The sequence below is a fragment of the Eleutherodactylus coqui genome, chromosome 9 (genome assembly GCF_035609145.1).
Source record: "Eleutherodactylus coqui strain aEleCoq1 chromosome 9, aEleCoq1.hap1, whole genome shotgun sequence".
Lineage (NCBI taxonomy): Eukaryota > Metazoa > Chordata > Amphibia > Anura > Eleutherodactylidae > Eleutherodactylus > Eleutherodactylus coqui.
Window position 1 is genome coordinate 31,715,155 of NC_089845.1, and position 23,755 is coordinate 31,738,909.

The 23,755-nt window shown below is 43.5% G+C and overlaps 1 protein-coding gene across 1 annotated transcript in view; it reads right to left on the minus strand.

Annotated features, from left to right (window-relative positions):
• Positions 1–8,696: 8,696 nt before the first annotated feature.
• The window catches only part of OTULINL (OTU deubiquitinase with linear linkage specificity like), a 40,159-nt gene continuing 25,100 nt past the window's right edge, over positions 8,697–23,755 (minus strand). The window contains exons 7-8 of the mRNA XM_066579207.1: positions 17,802–18,071; positions 8,697–15,147 (exon numbers count right to left, since the gene is read on the minus strand). Coding sequence (XP_066435304.1) covers positions 14,968–15,147; positions 17,802–18,071 — 450 coding nt within the window. The 3' untranslated portion in view covers positions 8,697–14,967. The remainder of the gene's footprint in view (positions 15,148–17,801; positions 18,072–23,755) is intronic.

The following is a 23,755-nucleotide window of genomic DNA, read 5'->3' on the forward strand; positions in this document are numbered from 1 at the left end:
CGCAACAGAGGAGAGACCCGTAGTGTACGGAGAGGTAAGTATAGTCTATTTTCTGGCCTCATGTCTGCGGGCCAGGAGGGATCCGCTGCGAGATTCTGCGCGCGAATTCCTGCGGGCCCGAATTTCCCCGTGGACATGAGGCCTTAGACTGCTGGATATGTCTGCAACTATACACAGAAAATCATTCCCACCTGCAAATGTTGCAATGTACTCAGGGCAATATTTCTTTAAAATGGACTTTTTTCCACTCGTAGTTCCAAATACTGTATTCAGAAAAATGGGATGTTTTGTCCACTAGATGGCGATGATGCCCTGCAGCAGAACGCAGTGCACAGAATGCGAATGGAGCGTGACGCTATATGTGACTATTGTATGGAATGAATACATGTCTGCTTGGTCTCCTGGATGTAAGTGTGAGTGTACACTAGCTTCTGTCTGTGTTGTGCTCCCTCTCCCCCTGCACGGTTCGCACACAGAGGATGACTTAAAGCTGTCCGGTTGACCAGGGAGACGTTGGATGGTGACGAGTGTTGGCAGTATAATAGTACAAGAAGCCAGTAGCTGGTCAATCCAATGCAGTGGATTACACCATTCCGCTCACATTAGCCAGTCGGAATTACGTAAGGTTCTATTTTACCATGGAATCCGCGACATAGAACCCATTGCTCCCTATGGTCGCAGACATACCTGCAGATCATACACAATTGCATTACGTAGGGGCTGCGGGTATCCGTCTCATCACTAAGTGAAGGCGTGGGAAATATAAACTAACAGAAAAAGGTGTACTACGCATACGTATGACCGCCTGTGTGCGTATGCAGTACATTATGCACCTATAATGACCGGACTCACAGCAGATTCCGCATACCGCCGTGTGAGCCCGGCCTGAGTACAAGTAGTTAAAGTGGACTGAGTGATAAAATATGATTGGCTGAAGCGCCGCTGCAGTTGTACTACTGGGTTGTTGTTGATGCAAACCGAAGTGAGCGGACCTTAAAAGGACAGTACACCAATGTGATTGGTGCAGCCCCGTAGGTGAATCCTTCATAGGCTGCGGCAGGAAATAGCTTCCCCTTAATCCACAGCAGCTTAGAAGGACGGACAGCAGTCACTTTGGATGCAACCGGCTGCGGGTCTGTTGGAGTAGTTAGTGGTCCAGAGCCCCAACAGGGACCGCGCCAAAACTGTTCCTGTTATTAAAAGTGTTCTGCAACTTTTAAGTGTTATTTACAAACACCTATTATGCCTTTAACCCCTTAATGACACGGCCTATTTTGGGCTTAAGAACGCAACGATTTTTCACGGATTTTCATCTTCATTTTTCAAAAGCCATTACTGCTTTATTTTTCCGTCGGTGCGGCCGTATAAGGGCTTGTTTTTTGCGCGGCGAACTGTAGTTTTTATTGGTACCATTTTTTTGTACATAGACTATATTGTAAAGCGTTTGTTAATTTTTTTTATGATCGCAGGGAGAGAAAACGCATCAATTCAATGTTACCAAAAAAATTCCTATTTTTTTCAGGCTTTTCCATTTTTCTGAAATAAACCCCCCTTTTTTTTAATTATTTTTTTTCCCTTAATCGCTGCACTCAAAGTCCTATAACTTATTTATTTTTCCCTCAATGGAGTTCTGTAAAGGCATATTTGTTGCGAGATGAGATGTAGTTTTTATTGGTACTATTTAGGGGTACACACGGCTTTTTAAATCACTTTTATTGTGTTTTTTTGGGAAGGAAAAAAATAAGCATTTTGCCTGTTTTTATGGGGGTTATTTTACGTTTTTTGCCGTGCAGGATAAAACGTGTTTTCAATTTATTGGACACATCGTTACGGATATGACGATACCAAATATGTGGGATTTTACGTTTAAAAAATGTCTTTTACACTTTTTATGCCCCTGTGGGGGACTTGTACAATTGCACTAATGATCGCTATGATAAGGCATTGCAGGACTTCTCTCCCGCAATGCCTTATCGCTTGTTCTAGCGATCATAGGCACTGGCAATGCCAGACGCCTGTATCTGGCGTCCTGTTGCAATGGCAACCCGTCGGGTCTCCGTGATTACATCGCGGGAGTCTGATGACATCACAGAGGGAGCGTGCTCCCTCTGTGAACCATTTACATGCCGTGATCTACGTAGATTGTGGCAGGGAAGGGGTTAACAGCAGGGGTTGCTGTCCCGATGCACCCCCGCTGTTGCAGCAGGAGGCCGCCTATCGGTGACATACAGCTCCCGTTGCCGAATAGCGCAGGATCTCTTCTAAACTCGCGCTATCCCCAGGGCATAACTGTATGCCCTGTTGTGTTAGGCAACCCGCAACCAGGATGTACATTTACGTCCAGTGGCGTTACGGGGTTAAGAATATCCAACAACCATTAACCCTTCCCAATCCAATTTGTATCCTGGTTTTCCTAGGGGGGCTTAATCTTTTTCTGCTGTTATACAACAGCGCTATCTGCTGGCTAAAGCCAGTACTGCATGAGGTGACACGTTGGATAGGCTCCAACAGCAGAGAGGCTGGCAATATACAGTAAGAGAACCCCGACGGATGTCTTCCAGCATCGTACAACCTTAAATCATAATGTCTTAAGACTGCATTGGAAAGGGTTAAGCATATTGTGCTACAAGTGTGTTTAATAACCGTCAATACCTCTGTTGTGAAAGAAGTATTCCTCTGAAGTAACTCAACTGAAACATTTTGTGATTCTTTTTCTAGAGAGAAGTCCCAAACCTTGCAGGGAGAGGGGGGATGCTGGAGTCACAGAGGACGGCACTCCTGCAAAACACTTGGATGCTGTGGTGAGTACTGACTGCATCTAAGGGGTGGCCGAAACATAGAAGAATGACGGCAGAAAAAGCTCACATGGTCTGTCTCGTCTGCCCTTATATTGTTTCCTTTTTATCTCTCTTAGGCTAATTTCATACGGGCGAGTGCGATATCAGGCCATGAAATTCGGCTCGATATTGCGCTCGCCAACATGGGATTTCGCCGTGGATGCATCACTTCGGGGAAGTAGGATCACAGAGTGCTTCCCATTGTTTTCAATGGGAAACCACACATTGCACTTGCATGCACTTAGCATGCTGTGCAATGTTGCCGCCAGCCCCATTGACAGCAATGGGCAATGTGAGGGCACACCCATGTGTATGACCACATTCAAAAGAATGCGTTCATATGCGTGCGAGATTTGTGCGTCTGACAGAATCTTGGCCATGTAAAACCAGCCTTAGGATAGATCTAAACTTATCCCAGGCAGCTTGAATTCATTTGTCGTTGACTTTCCAACCACGTCTGCTGGAAGTTTGTGTATCTACTGGAGGAGGAGACAGTAGATATAAAAGTTGGGCATGTGAGATATAAAGACCCTGAAGATGGACGGCAGAAGATCCCCTGGTCCAACCAGTCTTATATTGTTTCCTTCTTATCTCTCTCTCAGGATCGGTCTCTGTTTACCCCGGCAGCTGGAATTCATTTATCATTGACTTTCCAACCACATCTGCTGGAAGTTTGCTCCGAGCGTCTACTACTCTTCCAGTAAAATGATATTCTCTCTCTGCTTCCGAACTTCCCCAGTTTATCTCAGATTGTCTCGCTTGTTCTTTTGTTTCATCTATATATATAAAATTGAATGTATGTCTGTATGCGTGCGTGTCTGTTTGTCCTTTATGCGCTACTACACCATTCATCTAATCGCCATGAAACTTTGGGAAGTTGTTGAGTGCACTCCTGGGAAGATTATAGGCATAGTACAATTATGCTATGATAAATGGCGCGCGTGCGAGCGTCATCAACAGTTACGCCCCCCCACGTAGATCGTTCGATTTCCAACATTGCCACTAATTCTCTCAGTTCCCGATGTTGTAGAAACATGAAATTTGGCACGAGCATTGATTATGTCATAAATAGGAAAAGTTAATGGGTCCCAACTCGATTATTCAATTCTAAGTGCCAAAGAATTAGCGTCCAAATTTTACGTACGGAATTTGCGTGCGTGTCTGTTTGTCCTTTATGCGCTACTACACCATTCATCCGATCGCCATGAAACTTTGTGAAGTTGTTGAGTACACTCCTGGGAAGATTATAGGCATAGTACATTTATGCTACGATAAATGACGCGCGTGCGTGCATCGTCAACAGTTATGACCCCCCCACGTAGATTGTTCGATTTCTATCATTACCACTAATTCTCTCACTTCCCGATGTTGTAGAAACATGAAATTTGGCACGAGCATTGATTATGTCATGAATAGGAAAAGCTAATGGGTCCCAACTCGATTATTCAATTCTATGCGCCAAAGAATTAGCGTCCAAATTTTACGTACAGAATCTAATTTTCTCGCTTCCCAATGTCATAGAAACTTGAAATTTGGCACGAGCATTGATTATGTCATAAATAGGAAAAGTTAATGGGTCCCAACTTGATTATTTAATTCTAAGCGCCAAAGAATTAGCGTCCAAATTTTACGTACGGAATCTATTTCTCTCACTTTCCAATGTCATAGAAACTTGAAATTTGGCACGAGCATTGATTATGTCATAAATAGGAAAAGTTAATGGGTCCCAACTTGATTATTTAATTCTAAGCGCCAAAGAATTAGCGTCCAAATTTTACGTACGGAATCTAATTTTCTCGCTTCCCAATGTCATAGAAACTTGAAATTTCTTCCCAATGTCATAGAAACTTGAAATTCGACAGATCTACACAATGTATCACATTGCCAACAAACTTTGGAAAGATGACATCAACCAAAGACGAATTGATCCAAAAGGTGTTCCCAAATATTGCGCGGAATTACAACAATCATCAGTGGCTCAGCGCACGACCTATATTAGCAGCTACCAACAACGATGTCAATGCCATCAATTTCAGCATTCAAAACGGAATACCAGGCGAAGCGACAACGTATAAGTCCATCGATACCGTGATGAATCAAGATGAAGCTGTCAATTACCCAACGGAATTCTTGAATTCACTCGATTTTCCAGGTATGCCACCGCACATTTTAACATTGAAAATAGGCGTGCCTATCATTCTTCTCCGAAACATCCATCCACCACGACTTTGCAACGGTACAAGACTTTCAGTGAAAAAGATGATGAACAATGTCATCGTAGCTACAATTCTGAATGGGAAATTCACAGGGGAAGATGTCCTGTTGTCACGTATTCCAATTATCCCAACAGATATGCCATTGGAATTCAAACGTTTACAGTTTCCGATGCGACTCGCTTTTGCAATGACCATCAACAGAGCACAAGGACAATCGCTGCAAGTGTGTGGGCTAGATTTGGAGAATCCGTGCTTCTCACATGGACAACTGTATGTGGCCGGCTCACGCCTCGGAAAACCTTCGGATTTATTCGTCTACGCACCAGACGGAAAAACAAAAAATATTGTGTATCCACAAGCACTTGATTAAATACATAGAATTAAAACAACATAAGACACAATGTAAATTCAATGTTATAAGAACGAGTTCCCTTGATTTTCCTTTCTTCTGATGTTGCAGCAACGCGCAACGGGTAAGCTAGTTTTTTAATAAAAACTCTTCCCTCTTGAGTCTTTTTTCTACCTACAACATTTCTAAAGGTTTTGATCATTCACCCCTCTCCCTTCTTCTCTCCACCAGGCTATACAAATTAAGTTCTTGCCAGATACGTTTTATGCTTAACGCCTATGGCCACCTCTGCAGGCAATTTTTTTCACTTGACTGCACGTATTTTGGGCTGAAAATCCTTTTTGCCATAGGGTTTTATAAAAAATGTAATTAAAGAAGTTAGTTATAAACCTGCCACCATTGGACTTCTGCAGCTTCTGTATATCACTGCATGTTTATACAGTAACTGCAGACTGACTTCCCCTTCAGATCTGTCGGTGAACCTGAGCTCGGATCCCTTTTAGTTTAGTAATGGGTGTTTATCTCTGGCTCTTCAAATCCCACAGTTCAGCCCGGGTTGCATCAGCTTTTATGTGCTATATACAGCAAAGTGATTCACGTCAACAGTCCATTTTCAAAACTAGGCCAGTCTGACCACTAACATTCAACTTTTCTTGCAAAACCAAGGGCAGGGCTTGTGTATTGTATGGTTTTAATTTTTTTTAAATTGATATTTTTGGGACTTTTATTTTTACCTTTTTTTTAAGTCCCTGTAAAGGACTTGAACCTGTGATCCTATGATCGCTTCAATAGTACACGGCATTACTTTTCTAGTGCAGTATATTATCTCTTAGCTTTACCATCAGAAGCCTCTGCAGACCAGGAGGCCGGTGTCAGGCATGTGGTTCCCATGGCAACCCATTAATCCTCCAAACCTGGATAAAGGAAGGCGGATAACATTACAGGGGCAACTCACTTCCTCTGTTAATCTCTTATATGCTTGATCAACATGGATTGCAGGATGTAAGAAGTAAGTCTGAGAATAAGAGTTCTGTCCGGTCCCCGTTGTTGCTGAGAGATCCCAGCTGTACATAACAGTGAGTTCCCGCTGTGGTCCCGCTCCTGAGTCCACGTCATCTACATGCGGTGCATGTATGGAATTTTGCATGAACCACTTCCCTCCCATGACATACCTGTCCCTTATGAGGCGAGCTTCACCTACAAGTCAATGTGTGGAGGACGCAGCTTTCATTGACCCCAATGGTCCACAGCATTGTCTGAAGGGTCAGGGGTGCTCTTCTCTCAATCCTCTTGCTGGTGGCGGTCAGTTCTCTTGCCCTCTGGGCCGCAGCTACGCTATTCCTCTTTCCTCATAGCCAGCAGCTCCTGTACTCCTCTGGCATTCTCTGTGCTCACTACACAGTAAGACATTGTCCTGTTATATCAGGGCATTCACCAATCAGCATTAGCTCAGTGAGCATGCTCAGTTCCGATGCAACAAAATTTGGTGTAAATGTTGGCACACACTTCGATTTTGGTGCAATTTTTGACATATTTTTTTCAGGGCACCTCTATGGCATATGGATAAAGCAGTGACGCTGTATACTCTTTATTGACCAGACTATCCAACATAAGCCTACCCCTGCTGACCCTCAGAAAGACTTAGGGTTTAAAGGGTACACTTTTGCAACCATTATTTTTAACGGTCCAAAGCTTGTAAAATAGAAAATGGCAGGACTTTAAAATTAGTCTCTATTAAAAACATCCAACTATTTTGTGTTTGCAGCTCTTTTACAGGACCTTTGTGTTTCCATGGTTACAGACTACGAATGATCCCAGCGTAGTCTGACCCTGAAGCCATATTTCATTCCACCTGTCCCCTACTTCTTGCTAGTGTTACTGTATGCATGCTACCAAGAAGTAAGGCGAAGATGAAGAGGTGCATGACAGCAGGACTACAAGCCATAGGGACTATTTATAAAGTTGCTTCTTGGAGCAGTAAACCTATAGATAATGAAGATGAGCTTACCCTAGTGCATCTGGATTTAGCTAGGATTTCACCACCAATTGAACCCTTTAAGGCCGGCTTCACATGGGCAAGAAAATCGTGCGAGATTTGTGCATTGTAAGACGCATAAATCTCGCACAACTATGAACCCCATTCTCTTGAATGGCGTCATACACACGAGCAATGTTTTCCTGCATGGCACCACCATGCAGGAAACAAATCGTGGCATGTTCTATCTCTGTGTGTGCTCTCGCATCGCTGCCCCACAATTGGGTCGGCAGCCCCATCGCACCACATGCTAGGTGCACAGGATGCGATGTGAGGTCTCCCATTGAAAACAATGCGAGAAACTCCATGATCCTCTATCACGGCTGACAGGGGATGGCTACTTCCCCGAAGTGATGCGATACGGTTTTGCCATGAAAACGCCTCGCATTCTCAGGGAATTCATATGGTGGGGAGCGCGATATGAGGCTGTGATTCACGTCCCCATATCGCGCTCGCCAGTGTGAAGTTAGCCTAAAGGGGACCATTATGATAAGAATATGAGCTTGTCATCATTTTAGAATGGCAGCTTGTACAACTCAGTACTCGATCTGCGCCACATCTACACTATTGTCACTAAATGTAGAAGAAACAGATACTATGCAAGGAAACCTCGGCTTACCGGATATCACATATCAAGGTTATTTCCAATAATCAGCCATAAAGGGGTTGTATGCGATTAGAAAAACATGGCTACTTTCTCTTCTAGGATCAGTGCCATCCTTGATCATGGGTTCTGTGTCGTATTGCAACTCAGTCGCACTCAGGTAATTGCCATTAAACTGCCTAGAAAGCAGCTGCAAGAGAGCAGCTATGGAGATATGTTCTATGCAGATCTGTAAATACCTGCATAAGGAGTAGATCAATGATGTGAAGGTTATGCATTTGCCCTTATGTCAGCATGAACGTACATACATAGTCATTAGAAAGTTGCCTATCATAGAATAGTAGAGTTGGAAAGGACCTCCAGGGTCATCCGGTCCAACCCCCTGCTCAATGCCTGGTTAGGGGGCTCAAAATCACCTAAAAAACCACCTACAATTTAGCTCCATATTGGCTCTGCATACAATAAATGACAGAACTGTCTTCTAGAACTTGCCCTCTCTTGCAGAGCGCCCAGAGGCCATTTTGAATCCCAGAAGTAAGACAAGAGTTTTGTAAGATCACTCTAGTGGCTAAAGAAACCTCATAAACTATAGTGAGCTCGTGTAGCCATCACTAACATGTTTTATGAAAAAAAAAGGTATTTTTGAGTCACCGCATTCCAAGAACCATAGCATTTTTATTTTTCTGTCAACATACAGTAGCTGTAAAAACAGCAAGTCCAGTAACTTTTTTCATGTAGCGTGTGCTGCGTAGTATAAGTGATACATGAACTTCCTACTACTAGTTCACTGAGGCTAGGGTAGTCCAAAGGCTTGGGGGCTCTAATCACTGATTGGACTACTATCTAAATATAAAATAAACTTTATTAGTAGGGATGAGCGAGCACCCAAATGCTCGGGTCCCCGTTATTCGAGTCGAACTTTTGGTAAAATTCGAGAGCTCTACTCAAGTAACGAACCCCATTGACTACAATGGGAGACTCAAGCATTTTTGCCGGGTGCCGAGCTTTTTTTTTTTCCTTGGTTCGTGTGTGTGTGTTGTGTGTCTCTCTTTCTCTTTCTCTCTCTCTCCCTCTGCCTGCCTGCCAGCCAAAAAATTGGCCATTGACGCGTGCGCTGTGTCGCGGCAGGGAGGGCCAAAACAGGCACATTACAGTGGGGAGGAGCCAAAAACTGCGGCAGGGTCGAACACGGTGTGATGGTCGTTCGAGTAATGAGCACCATCGCGTACGCTTCGAGTAAGCATCAAGCTCGACAGAGTACTTCGCTCAACTCTATTTATTAAATATCCTTAAAAAAGAAAATGAGAATAACCAAGGAGGTAAAAATCCTTTTAGTACCTCAAGGTTAGTTAATAAGTGTCACATGAATCACTGATGAAAACCGTGAGGAATGACATCACGTATCCTCCCTAAAAAATTATAGTGGGCGCCGATTCTTATTATTTCACTATTTTCTGCCACTACGGATCCTAAGATAGATGATTGGAAACCATTTTTTTCATACTAAGATGGTCCTTGAATTTAAGCACAGGAATCATTCAGTAATTTTTTGGACAGACTTAACATCAATAGTCTGAACTTGAAAATGACCTACCAGTGTGATCAATACTCAGCAGCATTCCTTGATCTTAAAATCAACTAAGGAACCAGATGGCACCCTTTCAACAACAATCTTTCGGGGGGAAAAATGGCTACTAACTCTTTCCTGGCCTGGGAAAGTCACCATCCCTATTCTTTAGGCAGGGGAATCCCGAATGGCCAATTTTTAAGAGTCTGACGAATTTGCTCCTCTGAGGAAGAATTTACCACAGAGGGCATAAAACTATCAACAAGATGCCGGGAAAGGGGCTACCCTGAAGATCCAGTCCAGGAGGCCTATACCTTTGCGGCAAGACAAAATAGATCTGGATTAATGCAAGTCAATAAGAAACAACAATCTGATACCATGCGTGTCATAGATACTTTTGACACTGGGGTATCGCAAATACGCACCATCGTAGGTCAATTCTGGGATATGCTTAAAGACGACAAAGACATCAAAGATTTAGCACCAGCTTCCCGACCATCACATTTAGACGAGGTAAAAGCCTATGAGACAGACATCTCTCTGATAAATATTCCATTATGTATGTTTGTTCATTTAAAATTTTAATGATATTTAATAAAGTTTATTTTATATTTAGTTCGTAGTCCAATCAGTGATTAAACTTTCTACTACTGGTTGTTACGAATGAGGTGCTACTAGAGTTGAGCGAACGTACTCTGCCGAGCTTGATGCTCGTTCGAGTATTAGCGTACTCAATGGTGTTTGTTACTCGAACGAGCATCACGCCGTGTTCAACCCCGCCCCAGTTTTTGGCTCCTCCCCACCGCGACACAGCGCCCGCGTCAATGGCAAATTTTTTGGCTGGGTGGCTAGGGGAGAAAAAGAGAGAGAGAGAGAGAGACGAACGAACCTAGAGAGAAAAAAAAAAGCTTGGGACCCAGCGTCCCACATACAAAAATGCTCGAGTCTCCCATTGTAGCCAATGGGGTTCGTTACTCGAGTAGAGCTCTCGAATTTTACGAAAAGCTCGACTCGAATAACGTGGACCCGAGCATTTGGGTGTTCGCTCATCTCTAGGTGCTACAAATTATACGTTTTCTATTAGTAAACTATCCTATCAATAATTTTTAATCAAAAAGAGGTTGGTTTTATGTATTTTCTGGTTGGGGGGGGGCGATACAGTTAGTCCAATCTGTTAGTTATAGTAGGTGTAGTCCATGAAGTTGCAGAACAGTTAAAAGAACCACCGGTTATAAAATCGACTGAACTGCTGGAGCCATTGACTATCAATTTTCCAACTTCTCAAGAGGTTACCCCTGGCCACTGATACAAATTGGGTGTGCATGGTCATCACTACCTCAGTGAAGGATGCATGTCATTGACCACAGTCTGGATTTTAAGAGTTCATACAGAAGCCCTACTATCTATTTCTTGGGGAGAAATGTAATAAGCCGAGGCCAGAACACATTGAGGACTTGTTACGGGCTTGTGAAATGTAGATTGCTTTAGATGGAAATGGCACGCAGGTAGATGCTATACAATTTGTAGCACAATTTTAAACTTTTACTGTACATCTATATACTCTATGAGAGGGCACATTGCTTAACTAAACAGTTCAAAAAGGATTTGGGGAAAATGCCTTATGGCCACATAAAGAAATAGTCTCTTGACAACTATCTTCAAAGTATATCTGTAGTCCCAAGGGGAAATTCTCTGATACCACAGCGATCATCTGTGGTGTCTTGGCTTGGGGTCTCAGTAAACCAAGGTTTACAAGCAGCACCCCTCACTCCCAAGCATGGGGCAGGGATCAAAGGTTAAATGCAGCAGCCACATGGGTCCGGACCATTCGCACCAATATAGCAGGATTGGCTTGCGGTCTCCTCACCTACAGTAACGTCTACTCACCTGGGGAATTCATCCCACCCATAGTTCTGTGGTAGAAGGGGGTTGATGTATGGATCAAACCATTAGCTCCTCTTGATCCTGATAGCCCTGGTGCTTCATGTGTCCTCCTAGACTTTGGCTCTCTCACTTAGCAGTATAGTGGAGACTCCATCTCCTACCATGGGTGCCTCTCAGCTCATCCGTCATAGGCTTGGTTAGCAGTCTGTTCTTCACTATTGCCATTATTTCTGCAGCTGTCTTCGTCTGGTCAGTGCGGTTGAGAGACCCCCTTCTCCCTCACACATGCCCTCACAGGCTTTCCCTATATAATACTGCATTGTATAAACAGCAATTCCAAAATGTTCATAGACCCATGATGTTATGGTAATTGCCGCCCTAGAGGCTTCCATTGGCAGTGATATCTCAGCTAACACTAGATGCCATTTATAGGATAAGCTCACCTTTGTGATCTACTTTTTAATTGCAGTTTTGAGTGTCAAGATGAGAATGTGCTTCACATGCAGAGAACAGGCGAAGACGCTCCGTGAAGGGAGGTCTGGGCAGAGGGGCGTTTCATAGCGCTGCAACACAAAGTCAGGAACCGCAACACGTAAGGAGATGGTAGATATAGGCAAGGAGAAGTAGTCAGTGTATGACTACTGAAGGTGCAAGGTGAATGACCAATTCAATTGAGATTCTGGGAAGCATCCTTAGAATTAATAAGAGCCGATACAGCCTTATTTAAGTCAATCTACCATTCCTTACAGAAGGGTTCATGTGTGAGGGCTACCCCAGAGATCTGTAGACTGTGAGACCTTCTCATACAATATCTGCCATCAGGGGTGTAACTATAGGGGGTGCAGAGGTAGCACTTGCTACCGGGCCCAGGAGCCTTAGGGGGCTCAAAGGCTCCCCTGTTACATACCAGGACGCCATTATTATAAATGGCACATGGTAGATAGGGGGCCCTGTTACAGATTTTGCATCAGAGCCCAAATTACGCCTCTGCATGCCATCATCTCCTTTCTACAATGAGAAGTGATAAGTACTGAGAAGCATTTATTACTTTAGTATTGCTGTTACTGAGAAGTTGTGAACTCATTACCCAGTTGAGCATCCTAGTGACAGTCAAGTGCTGACCGGCAGTCTTAAAAGGACCTGAACTGTTGCTATATAGGGACTGTTGCAGCTGCATTCCCTAGTCAATCCATGCCTGATAAAGGACTAAAGAGGGGATAGCTCCTGCCATAAAAGTAAGCAGTTGGCATAGCAAGAGCCATCAACTGCTCGGAAAGTTTCTTTTAGTTCATCTGTGGTCCACAGCATAGACAAGGGCCTGGAGCATAGATCTTGGGTTCTCTTCTTAGTAGCAGGTAGCCCTCACTACGATGGTTGCAGGTTGATGTCCTCCTGCCGGCCAGTGTAATGTGGACACAACCTCTATAGGGACTCCTGCAGATTCGATCTACCGCAAACCTCAGACAGACTGCCTGCCCTATAGAGTGCAAAGCCGATAAAGTCTGTAATAGGGCTAATGCCCACAGACGGATTTATGCCGCGTTCCCCATGGTGCAAATCTGCAGCGGAACAACACAGCTATTAGGTTCTATTGAATCTAATAGTTCAGTCCTTACATGTGGGATTCTGCCGCAGATTTATGCCGCCGCAAAAAAAAAACACGGCATGTTCTATTTTACCACGTTTTTCTGCGGCGGGCGGTTAATATAGTATTAATAGAGACCACAAAAAAACGCGGTAAAAAGCGCGTTTTCCAGCGAATGACAGCAGGGACTTTTTTGTTTATCACCGCGGGATTCCCGTGGCGTATCTCGCTCCGTCCGTGGGCATGAGCCCCTAGAGGCTACAATCAGAGGCGTAACTTGAAGCTCCCAGGCCCCGAGGCAAAACTTGTAACAGGGCCCCCAACTATAATGCTTTATTCATAGTACTGGGTTCCCTATATGGAGAAGAGAGGCCTTATGGGCCCCCTAAGGCTCCTGGGCCGGGGTGCAACCGCATCCCCTGCATCCTCTACAGTTACACCAGTGGCTACAATGTATCATCCCCTCTCATGGTGAAACCTAGTCAATAACTGTACATTTATAAAAAGTGTCATTTTGCTATTTTTTATATAAAATGCCACATCTGTGATGGTTACTTGGCTTCACCTCAGCAGCGGTCAGACACGAAGAAAACATGCAAAAGGATTATCACAATGATTTTTCTACCACTCTTTTACCACTTTTTCATTATGGTGTATTGAATGCAGAATGATAGGGGGGGGGGGGGGGGGGGGTGATATGCCACAACATAACACAACGTATAAAAAAGTAAAACGGTCTGAAGAGTTTCCGAATGCATTCTATGTAACTATGGAAGCCATGTTGTATTATACTAGAATAGATTGAATAGTTTTCATTAGAGTTAAAGGAGTTTTATCGTGAGCTTAGACATTTTTACAGCAGTTGGGCCCGTTTAAAAAAAGTAACTAATACCTCTCCTCAGACCCCAACGCAGAGCTGATCGGCTCACATTACCGCGGTGCCTGTAGTGACATTAGTCACTGGCAGAGCTGGTTAGGGTCTAGTATGACCCTCCAGCTCTGCTGTTTCAGGGAACCTCAGCGGTCACATGACCCCCGGGCTCCCGTAGTGGAAGTTACCTTTCCACTTTCACTTTCTAGTACACAGTGCTCATTGAGCGCTGTGTACTCAAGGAAGGAAAATGCAGAAAGGGTGAAAAACCCCTCCTGCCTTGTCCTCTGCGTTATCAGCTGTTACTAACAGCTGATAACCCATCTTGCTTCTGATTGATTGCAGAGCAGGAAGCTTAAAACGCTGCTGTATTTTTTACTATCGACGGGATTTTAAGCCCAGGACCAGGTGCCGTATATTTACAGCGTCCGGTCCTTAATAGGTTAAAACAGGCCCAGCTGCTGGAAAAGTTTTTATACTCCTGATAAAACCCTTTTAAGACTTAGATGTGGTGTTTTTTTCTGCCTCAGAGCTTTTACTATTTTGATCCCAATGTTCATGTAGTGATTTAGTTACTCTAGTTTTATCACTTACATATTAAGCTTTTCACTTCTGGTATTTTCACAGCTTCTTTTTTACATTGAGTACATAAAGCTGTTCGAAGGCGTAGAGTAAGTACTACTAGACAGTGTTAGAGAGAAAAGCCCAACCACTAATGTACACCATTTGCATGGACAACTTAAGCACATTATTGTAGAAGCAAACAAGTCTGTGTAGTAGATCCCTAGATTTACAGACTCCATACTACATATCCAGGGTCTTCTCTCCAATCAACCTCAAGTCATCCGATGGGCCAATAGGAACAGATCTCACCATAAGAGTACAGTTTTTGTTACAAGTTGATACTCCATTAGAATATACGCAATCCTTGACATCTGGAGATGGTCTACCATAAACCTCAACTGGTACAGTTTATTTCTATTGGGCAATATTGTCTGGTAGAACTAGTGGTAGATGACTTAGTTGGCAATGACAGGTATGTTATAGTGTCGATCGTCATCCGTCATTAGAGTAATTTCATGCCAGTCTCGTTTGTGGTCTGCAGGATAAATCGTTTCAAAGTCTTCTGTGTTAAATTTGGTCAATCGCAATAGTTTTATCTTAACTTCCAGAGCATATCCCACCAAACACAGCTCAGCCTGTAATAAAAGAGAGGATATAGGTATATGACATATATAGTAGCTACTATGGTTAAAAAAAAGACATACGGTACTCACATCAGGTTCAACCGAAGACATATGGGCCCCCCTCCCCGCGTATGCCACTTTACCCCACAGTTCACAACCCTACAAATGTGTACATTTGGCATATACAGCATGTAAGACAACGATTATACCATGACAGGCGTAGACACAGGGGCTCAACTCAGTTATCCGCAAAGTAATAATTCTCCCATAGTTTCTTCACAAAATAATACCTCCTTTGTGCCTCGGAGTAAAACACTTCCCTTCTTTGTGCACCCTCAAATAAATAACTGACCCCTTATGGGCTTATACACAGTAAGAATTGTGCCTTTGTGTCCCCACAAAGTAATAATGCCCCGTCTATGTCCCACAGTAATAATACCCCTTTTTGTGTCCAAAGTAATAAGCCCCCTTTGTGCCCCCAATAAGATAATAGTGCTCTCCCAAGTAATGCTGGCCCCTGTCTTCTCAGTCCTCCCAAAGTTATAGTTATCCCTCTATTTCACTCCAAAGTTATATTAGTCCCCCCAAAAATGATACTAATCTATCTGTACCCTCTCAATGTGATTATGGTCCCAGTAATGAAGCAACAATGTGGGTGTCAATATATGCAGCCTTCACAGTAAGCTGCATGTAGTCAATGGATCAAAACGAATCCAAGTGGAAAACATATAAATCGGGTCAAATACCCAATGCCCTATATACCAAATGCATCTAATATAATGAGCATCACATATCAATGGCTAGCAGGAAAGGTATACATATATAGTACTAGTAGGGATAACTCCATCCATATAAATGTATAACTAATTGTAAACCATTAACTACCCTGAGTCATAGTGCAGTATCAGCCGACCCACAAACCAACCGCCTTAACGTGCATAAGGCCAAGAATAGCTTCGTCGGGAGCCAACAAACAGCACTTGATATGAACTATCCATTATATATATCAGACAATATTTCCTAAATTTACTTTTTTGATCTTTCCACCTTTCCAAAGATCTAACCTCTCTTAACTTTGTGACATCAAGGGGACAGGCTGCATCCAACGGGCAGTAATCAGTTTCCCAGCAGAGTACGCCCATCAAGCCTATCAACAATATCCAATATACAAATTCGGGGATTAGGACCTATATCGACAAGATATTTTTTTTAACTTATCTTTAAGGGCTCAGTCACATGGGCGTTTTGATGCACAAATTTTGTTGCGCATAACTGATACGTTCAAAAATTCGCATGACCCAGGTGGGCGGCGCACAGGAAAAAACATACCTAGCTGCGTTTTTCTGCTCAAAAAGTGTGGTGCCCCACCTGCTGAAAGGGCTGGCTCTGATTGGCGGAGCACTGTGACCAATCAGAGGCAGCTCTCAGCTATTGAATGACAGCTGAGAGCTGCCTGTGATTGGTCCCTGTGCTCAGCCAATCAGAGGCAGCACTCACCCATTCCTGAACTCACACAATTTAGCACAATTACAGACCAGATGCATTACATCCACACCATCCTTTGCTGCCTGTTTGCCTCTTTGTATGCGTATTCCTGAATTATGTAGATAATAAAGTGGATCTTTTATGGATCTTTTATTTTTATTCACAGATCTGGGTTTCACATAAAAATAGATAACGGGCCCAATAAATCAATGAAGGCATGAGCATTTAGATTTCAGATATTTTCTTCTGGTATGCACATTGTCAATTGTCCATTTCTTCCTTCTATAATGTTGCCCATTCAGTGTGCGGACCCAGAGAGGCCCATAGGGACATCAGCCAGGCCGCTGCTGTAACTATCACACCTCCTCAAAGCAATTAACTTTGAACAGGAGATGGTAATTTATAACAGAAGCCAAGTCAGCAGACTAAATTAGATGTTTTGCACTAGGGGAGCCGCTTTTTCTATTTCCCTTTTCGCATACAATGTATTCTATGGAGTGTGTAGAAGTGCAGCTCACAGGATGGCCATTAGGGGGCATGAAATCAGGAATTCTGTGTGCTAAATTAGCTGGAACAGTTGTAGGTGTGTGGTTGGAAGAGATAAAACCTCCAGACACACTCCAGCTCAAGGGAAGAGAGGCTGCGGTGGCAGCTACAGGAGCCGCAAGCCTGAAGTCTGGTGCGGACCAGACTGTGTATGTCGTGAGTCTGTCAGGGAAGGACGCCCCCTAGATACCATGGTTGGGATAGCAACAAAAAACCTTGGGTTGTCAACCCAGAAATTGTGTTCTGTTCAGGTGAATATACAGTATGTTGATGCTGTAAACCTTTGCTTTGTGCAATATAGCTGGAAGAAGCCGGAGTTTCAAGAAATTGGTAGTCCAGAGTCACTCTCAGTCATGCCAACCATTTTAGATGGAGAAGATGGCGATCCCCGTGAGTGAGTAACCCCCAAGTGGTGAACATGTAAATCAGCAAATCTGGGGTAATAGAATTACATTAACAGCTTATAGCATGGTGGTTTTTAACCTGGGTTCGATGAGTCGGTCTCGGGGTTCGGTGGAGGTCAAGACATACATATTGTGTGTACATTCCGTTGACCCCACTATAATATAGCAGTATAAGAAGTACAGAAAACATTCTATTTTATGTAAATATGTCTGAAATAATAAAACACTTACCTGCTCGAGACCTATGGTGTCACCAACTGGGTTCAAATGGTTCATCATGTAGCTAAGAGGATCAGAGGATGAGTCCCGTGAAAAGAAATAGTGGAAGAAGCTGGGGATTGGTTCTTCAGACTTCAGATTCTCATGAGCTTCAATTATTAAGTGCAACATTATGAATTTTACGGCTTCATAGACTTTATTTTCTTTGGCGTCATCAGAAAACAATGACCTGCACATTTTTTTCCTTTCCATCCGATCCTTACAAGTGTAAAAATCTACCCACTGAAACAAAGAAAAACATTGAAATATGTAACAAATCGCTTTAGTGAAGTGATAATATAATAATGATCATATAACAATATACAGTGACCCCTCGCTATATCGCGGTTCAATGATTGCGGCTTCAGTGCATCGCGGATTTTAGATAGACCACATAGAATTCTGTTTTCGCTGAGTTTTTCAATATATCGCGGAATTTTGAGATTCATACAGGAAATACAGTACGAGATTGGCACACTATTGGCTGATGGAATGTGTTCTGTATCCTGGGTGCTGATTGGCTCACTGATTGTAGCATTGGTCTGTTTGTTCACTTTTGCGATTGTTTGGCAGTTCACCCGGCAGATTCATTAGTGTAAATATAACGCCGTTACTTTGCGGATTTTCATGTATTGCGGGGGTCTCTGGAACGTAACCCCCGCGATAGATGAGGGATTACTGTATACAGAAAACCCCTTTTAATTTGTATCCACTAAATAAGGTAAAAACATACACATTGAAAAACCTTTATTCATAAAATGATTTAGTAATAAAACTATAAAAATGTATAGATAATAATACCCTGCTGATAATAACACAAAGCTTTTATAAACAAGCAACATAAATATAGATAAAGTTTATAATTATTACAAATCTAAACCAAAACTTATTATAATGAGGCTTAAATGAAGGATCGATAGAAGACCCGAAAGCTCGCTGTAACATCATGTATTTTTGTAACCATTAAAAGGTATCAGATCTACAAGATTACTTGGATTCTGTCACTGAGAACAATCACACTATGATGGAGTTCTCATTCTGTTCATTCTGGGACATCCAATTACTACATTACTGGCTTCCTCCCTAAGAGATTCACTGTTGTCATTCATGTTGAACCTTCTGTTGATCACTTTTGGGGGTGATATTGGTACAGGGTAAGGAACGTATTATTACTCTCCACCCTATTTCAATTAATGAAACTTCCTTTCTCACTACAGATGTTCCTTAAGCCATCTAGCGCTTGATACGGAGATCTTAAGATGCATAAAACATATCATCTTCTTTAACTCTTTTATTTTCTTTTCTATCATCTCCATTTCTTTCTGCTAAATTCTATTATATATTTTAAAATCATTTTCAACTTCTTCTATATGGTTTTAATCTAACAAAAAGATAAAGTTCCTTTTCTGTATTCATCAAATTGATCTGATTTCCGTTAAAAATAAATTGTACAGTCCTAATAGAGAAAAGTCTAAACCATATCTTCTCACTCTTGCATAATTCCTGCATCTTCAAAATCCCCCCCTCCCCCCAGTCCCTTGGGTATAATAACATATTCCAAATACCTCTCAAGGGGACAACCAACCACAAATCATGCATTTCTAATATTAACATTTTTTTCCAGTGACTTCAAATAGTCCCTGTTATGTTATTTGACAGGTTTTGGTCATGTGACATAAATACTGAAAAAAAAATGCTGAATGTGGTGAATTCTCCCTTTGCAATCTTTCTATATACTAAAACAGACAGCGGGACAGTAAGATATCCCTTTCATTTGGAGACTACTCTTGAGTAACAACCACAAGCAAAGAAATGAAACTCAAACCACAAATAACATCAGTGCCTCCTATGATGTGAGCTTCAGCTGACCAATGGCAAATAGTCATCATGTGGAAAGAAGTTGACCGTGTTTGAAATTTATCAGCTGAAAGATCTTTTATCCACAAATGATCTTCCTTCAAAAGAATATTCTCTGAACATTTCTTGTCCATTGGCCAGTGTCATTAACCCTTTCCAATCCACTGTCTGACGTCTGAAGACATTATGATTTAAGGCTGTACAGCTCCGATGTTAGAAGACGTCCGTCGGGGTTCTCTTACTGTATATTGCCAGCCTCTCTGCTGTTGGAGCCTATCCAACGTGTCACCTCATGCAGTACTGGCTTTAGCCAGCAGATAGCGCCGTTGTGTAATGGCAGAAAAAGAGTAAGCCCCCTAGGAAAACCAGGATACAAATTGGACTGGAAAGGGTTAAACATGTATGGCCAGTTTAAAGAACTGTGATGGCCAATATGGACTGAAATGTGTATGGCTGTGTCTGTGAAACAATCATTCACCAAGCAATCATTTGTTCAACGGTTGTTTAACCATCAACCTACTTCATGTATGGTGGAGTTATGACAACATCCAACCCTTTTGGTTGATGATTTAGGACCTACTGAAAATGGTTTTGCAGCATGATTTCTCATGGGGCCCAGTGGCATTACTAATATTGATTTGAGGTTGAGTCCAGGGATGATTTACATATTATTACATATGTGTTAGCTGCCGCTGGGTCATGTATAGCTCGAAGGTGTAAAAGCTTAACTGTTGCTACCGTATTTGAGATTTTACAAATAACTCATTCTAACTGTATTATGGAACATTTGATAGGTAGTCAAGTAGGGAAATGATCAACATTCTGGGGACCAATGTTAACTCTGCTCATTCTAAGGCTGCATTCAGATGAACGTATATCGGCTTGGGTTTCACGCCGAGCCGATATATGGTGTCCTCGTGTGCAGGGGGGAGGATGGAAGAGCCAGGAGCAGGAACTGAGCTCCTGCCCACTCTCTGCTTCCACTGCACTATTTGCAATGGGGAGAGGCGGGCCGGGGGCGGGGCTAAGTTATGAGAATTAGCCCCGCCCCCGGCCCACCTCTCCCTATTGCAAATAGTGCAGAGGGGCGGAGAGGAGGCAGGGAGGGGGCGGGAGCTCAGTTCCTGCTCCAGGCTCTTCCATCCTCCCCCACCCCTGCACACGAGGACAACTTATCGGCTCGGCGTGAAAACCGAGCCGATATGCGTTCATGTGAATGCACCCTAAGTTCTTCATTGAACCTACTTCCCTTTGTAGAACAGAATTATTTTATTTTTCTTATTATTGCAATGATGACTCAAATTATTGGAATATGCAAGACCTAATTGTTCAAATAGGAATACCTCTGCAGGCAGAAACCTTGCAGGAATGCAGCCTTCCAATAGGTGGCACTGCAGTGGTATTGATCCATCTTCCCTATTTGCATATTTCCCAGAGGAACATGGATGGCTTTATAAGGCTCCTCACACCTTCTAATTGCTCTCCTTAAAGGGGTGGTCTCGCGAAAGCAAGTGGGTCTATACACTTCTGTATGGCCATATTAATGCACTTTGTAATATACATCGTGCATTAAATATGAGCCATACAGAAGTTATTCACTTACCTGCTCCGTTGCTAGCGTCCCCGTCGCCATGGTTCCGTCTAATTTCGGTGTCTTCTTGCCTTTTTAGACGCGCTTGCGCAGATCCGTCTTCTCCCTTCTTCTCCCTTCGGCTCCGCTCGGCAGCATCGGCATTTTGGCTCCGCCCCCTTGTACGCATCATCGCGTAGCTCCGCCCCATGACGTGTGCCGGTTCCAGCCTCCTGATTGGCTGGAATCGGCACATGACGGGGGCGGAGCTACGCGATGACGCGAAAAGGGGGCGGAGCCAAAACTCCGATGCTTCCAAGACCAGCCGAAGGGAGAAGATGCATCTGCGCAAGCGCGTCTAAAAAAGCAAGAAGACACCGAAGTTAGACGGAACCATGGCAACGGGGACGCTAGCAACGGAGCAGGTAAGTGAATAACTTCTGTATGGCTTATATTTAATGCACGATGTATATTACAAAGTGCATTAATATGGCCATACAGAAGTGTATAGACCCACTTGCTTTCGCGAGACCACCCCTTTAAGGAGAAACGATGCCCTTCCTGACCTAATTATTCAAATGATATCTCTATTAACTCTATGCACAGAGAATGTTTGCTCTCTTTGATTGCTGTATGTCTCCCTCTTGTCTCCCGACTGTTAGTATACAATCTATTATTTTGCTCAGTGAGGATTATTTGGACTTTGACTTTATTCTGCACTGAAACAAATTATAATATCTGTGTTTTTCCCTTTTCTTTGCTTCTGTATGGGATTGTTCCGTCACTAACTGTGTGAGATTTCTTGTTCTGTTGTTATAATATAATCAATAAAAAATCAGATATACAGAAAAGTGCTGTAGCCATTTTGGAAGGCCGGGCGCACACGAACGGGTCAGATTCCACATGTGGGAGACCTGCAGCAGATTCCAGCTGTAAGCTCAGCCAGTACCTCACTTAACTGTATTGCGGATGACCGCGGAGGCTCGCAAATGGTCATGGACTCATGTGCAGTACAGGTGTTTTTTTTTTCAATTTCCCCCGCCGGTGCTAAGCAATGACGCGGGTACCCGTAGCCCATATGCAATGTTAATTGTGTATGGGCTGTTGGTCGTACGCCTCCATTGACATCAATGGAGGCCATCCACGTAGATTCCACTGTAAAATAGAGCATGCTGCGAATTTTCTTCCGCACGCAGAATATGCAATCCATATCCACGAGTGTGAAGGAAAATCCGATTACGGAATCCACAATTTAAATACGCTCGTGTGAGCCCAGACCATAGAAGTCAGCTGTTAATATTACTCATCCACATAGGTCCAGGGACAACCGGAAGGTCGCCCCAATGACATACCTAGTGGCCCCTTGTCTTGAACCATATTTCTACACTATATACATTCAGGAATATTGGGAGGGGGAAAACAGCACCGTAGAGCTCTTTACTTAAGGCCAGGAGGACCCAGTGGAGGACAGGCTGTCCCCCTGCCAGAACGGTACTTTATGAAACACAGATATAGTTTACAAAGTTGTTTTATTTTAAAAACAAGTAAAAGAATGTCATGGTGAGCAGGGGCGTAGCTAAAGGCTCATGGGCCCGGGAGCAAAAGTTTATTTTGGGGCCCCCCAACTTCTCTTAACCCCTTAATGCAGAGGCGTAACTTGAAGCTCCTGGGCCCCAGTACAAAACCTGTAACAGGGCCCCCAACTATAATGCTTCATTCATGCTACTGGGCTCCCTATATGGAGAAGAGAGGCCTTATGGGCCCCTTAAGGCTCCTGGGGCCCGGGTGCCACTGCATCCCCTATAGTTACACCAGTGATGCTGATATATACTGTTTGAGTTTGAGCTGTCACTACTTTTGCTGTGTCAAACAAGTGACATGTATAAAGGGAACCTAATGCAGCCACAAGATACATATCCCAATAACATGAGATTGAAAGAGTTATGCCATAAAGTCTGCACTTAGGCCTCATGTCCACGGGCAAAAGAAGAATTAAAATCTGCAGCGGATTTTAACTCTTCTCCTGCCCACGGATCCACATCCCATAGGGATGCATTGACCACCCTCGGGTAGATAAATACCCGCGGATGGTCAATAAAAGTAATTTAAAAAAAAAATGGAGCATGAAAAAATCTGGACCATGCTCCATTTTCATGCGGGTCTCCCGCAGGGACGGCTCCCGCGGGCTTCTATTGAAGCCTATGGAAGCCGTCCGGATCCGCGGGAGACAAAAATCAGATTTTACTCACCCGCTCCGGTTCTTCTCTTCGCCGCGGCGCCATCTTCTTTCCGTCGCGGCCGGATCTTTTTTCTTCGGGCCGGCGCATGTGCAGGGCACGTCACCGACGTCATCCTGCGCATCCGCCGGGCCGAAGAAAGAAGATCCGGCTGCGACGCAGAGAAGATGACGCGGCAGCGAAGGAAGTATCCGGAGCGGGTGGGAGGTAAGTTTATTCTTATTTATTCTTATTTTCAGCCCTCATGTCCGCAGGGCAGGAGG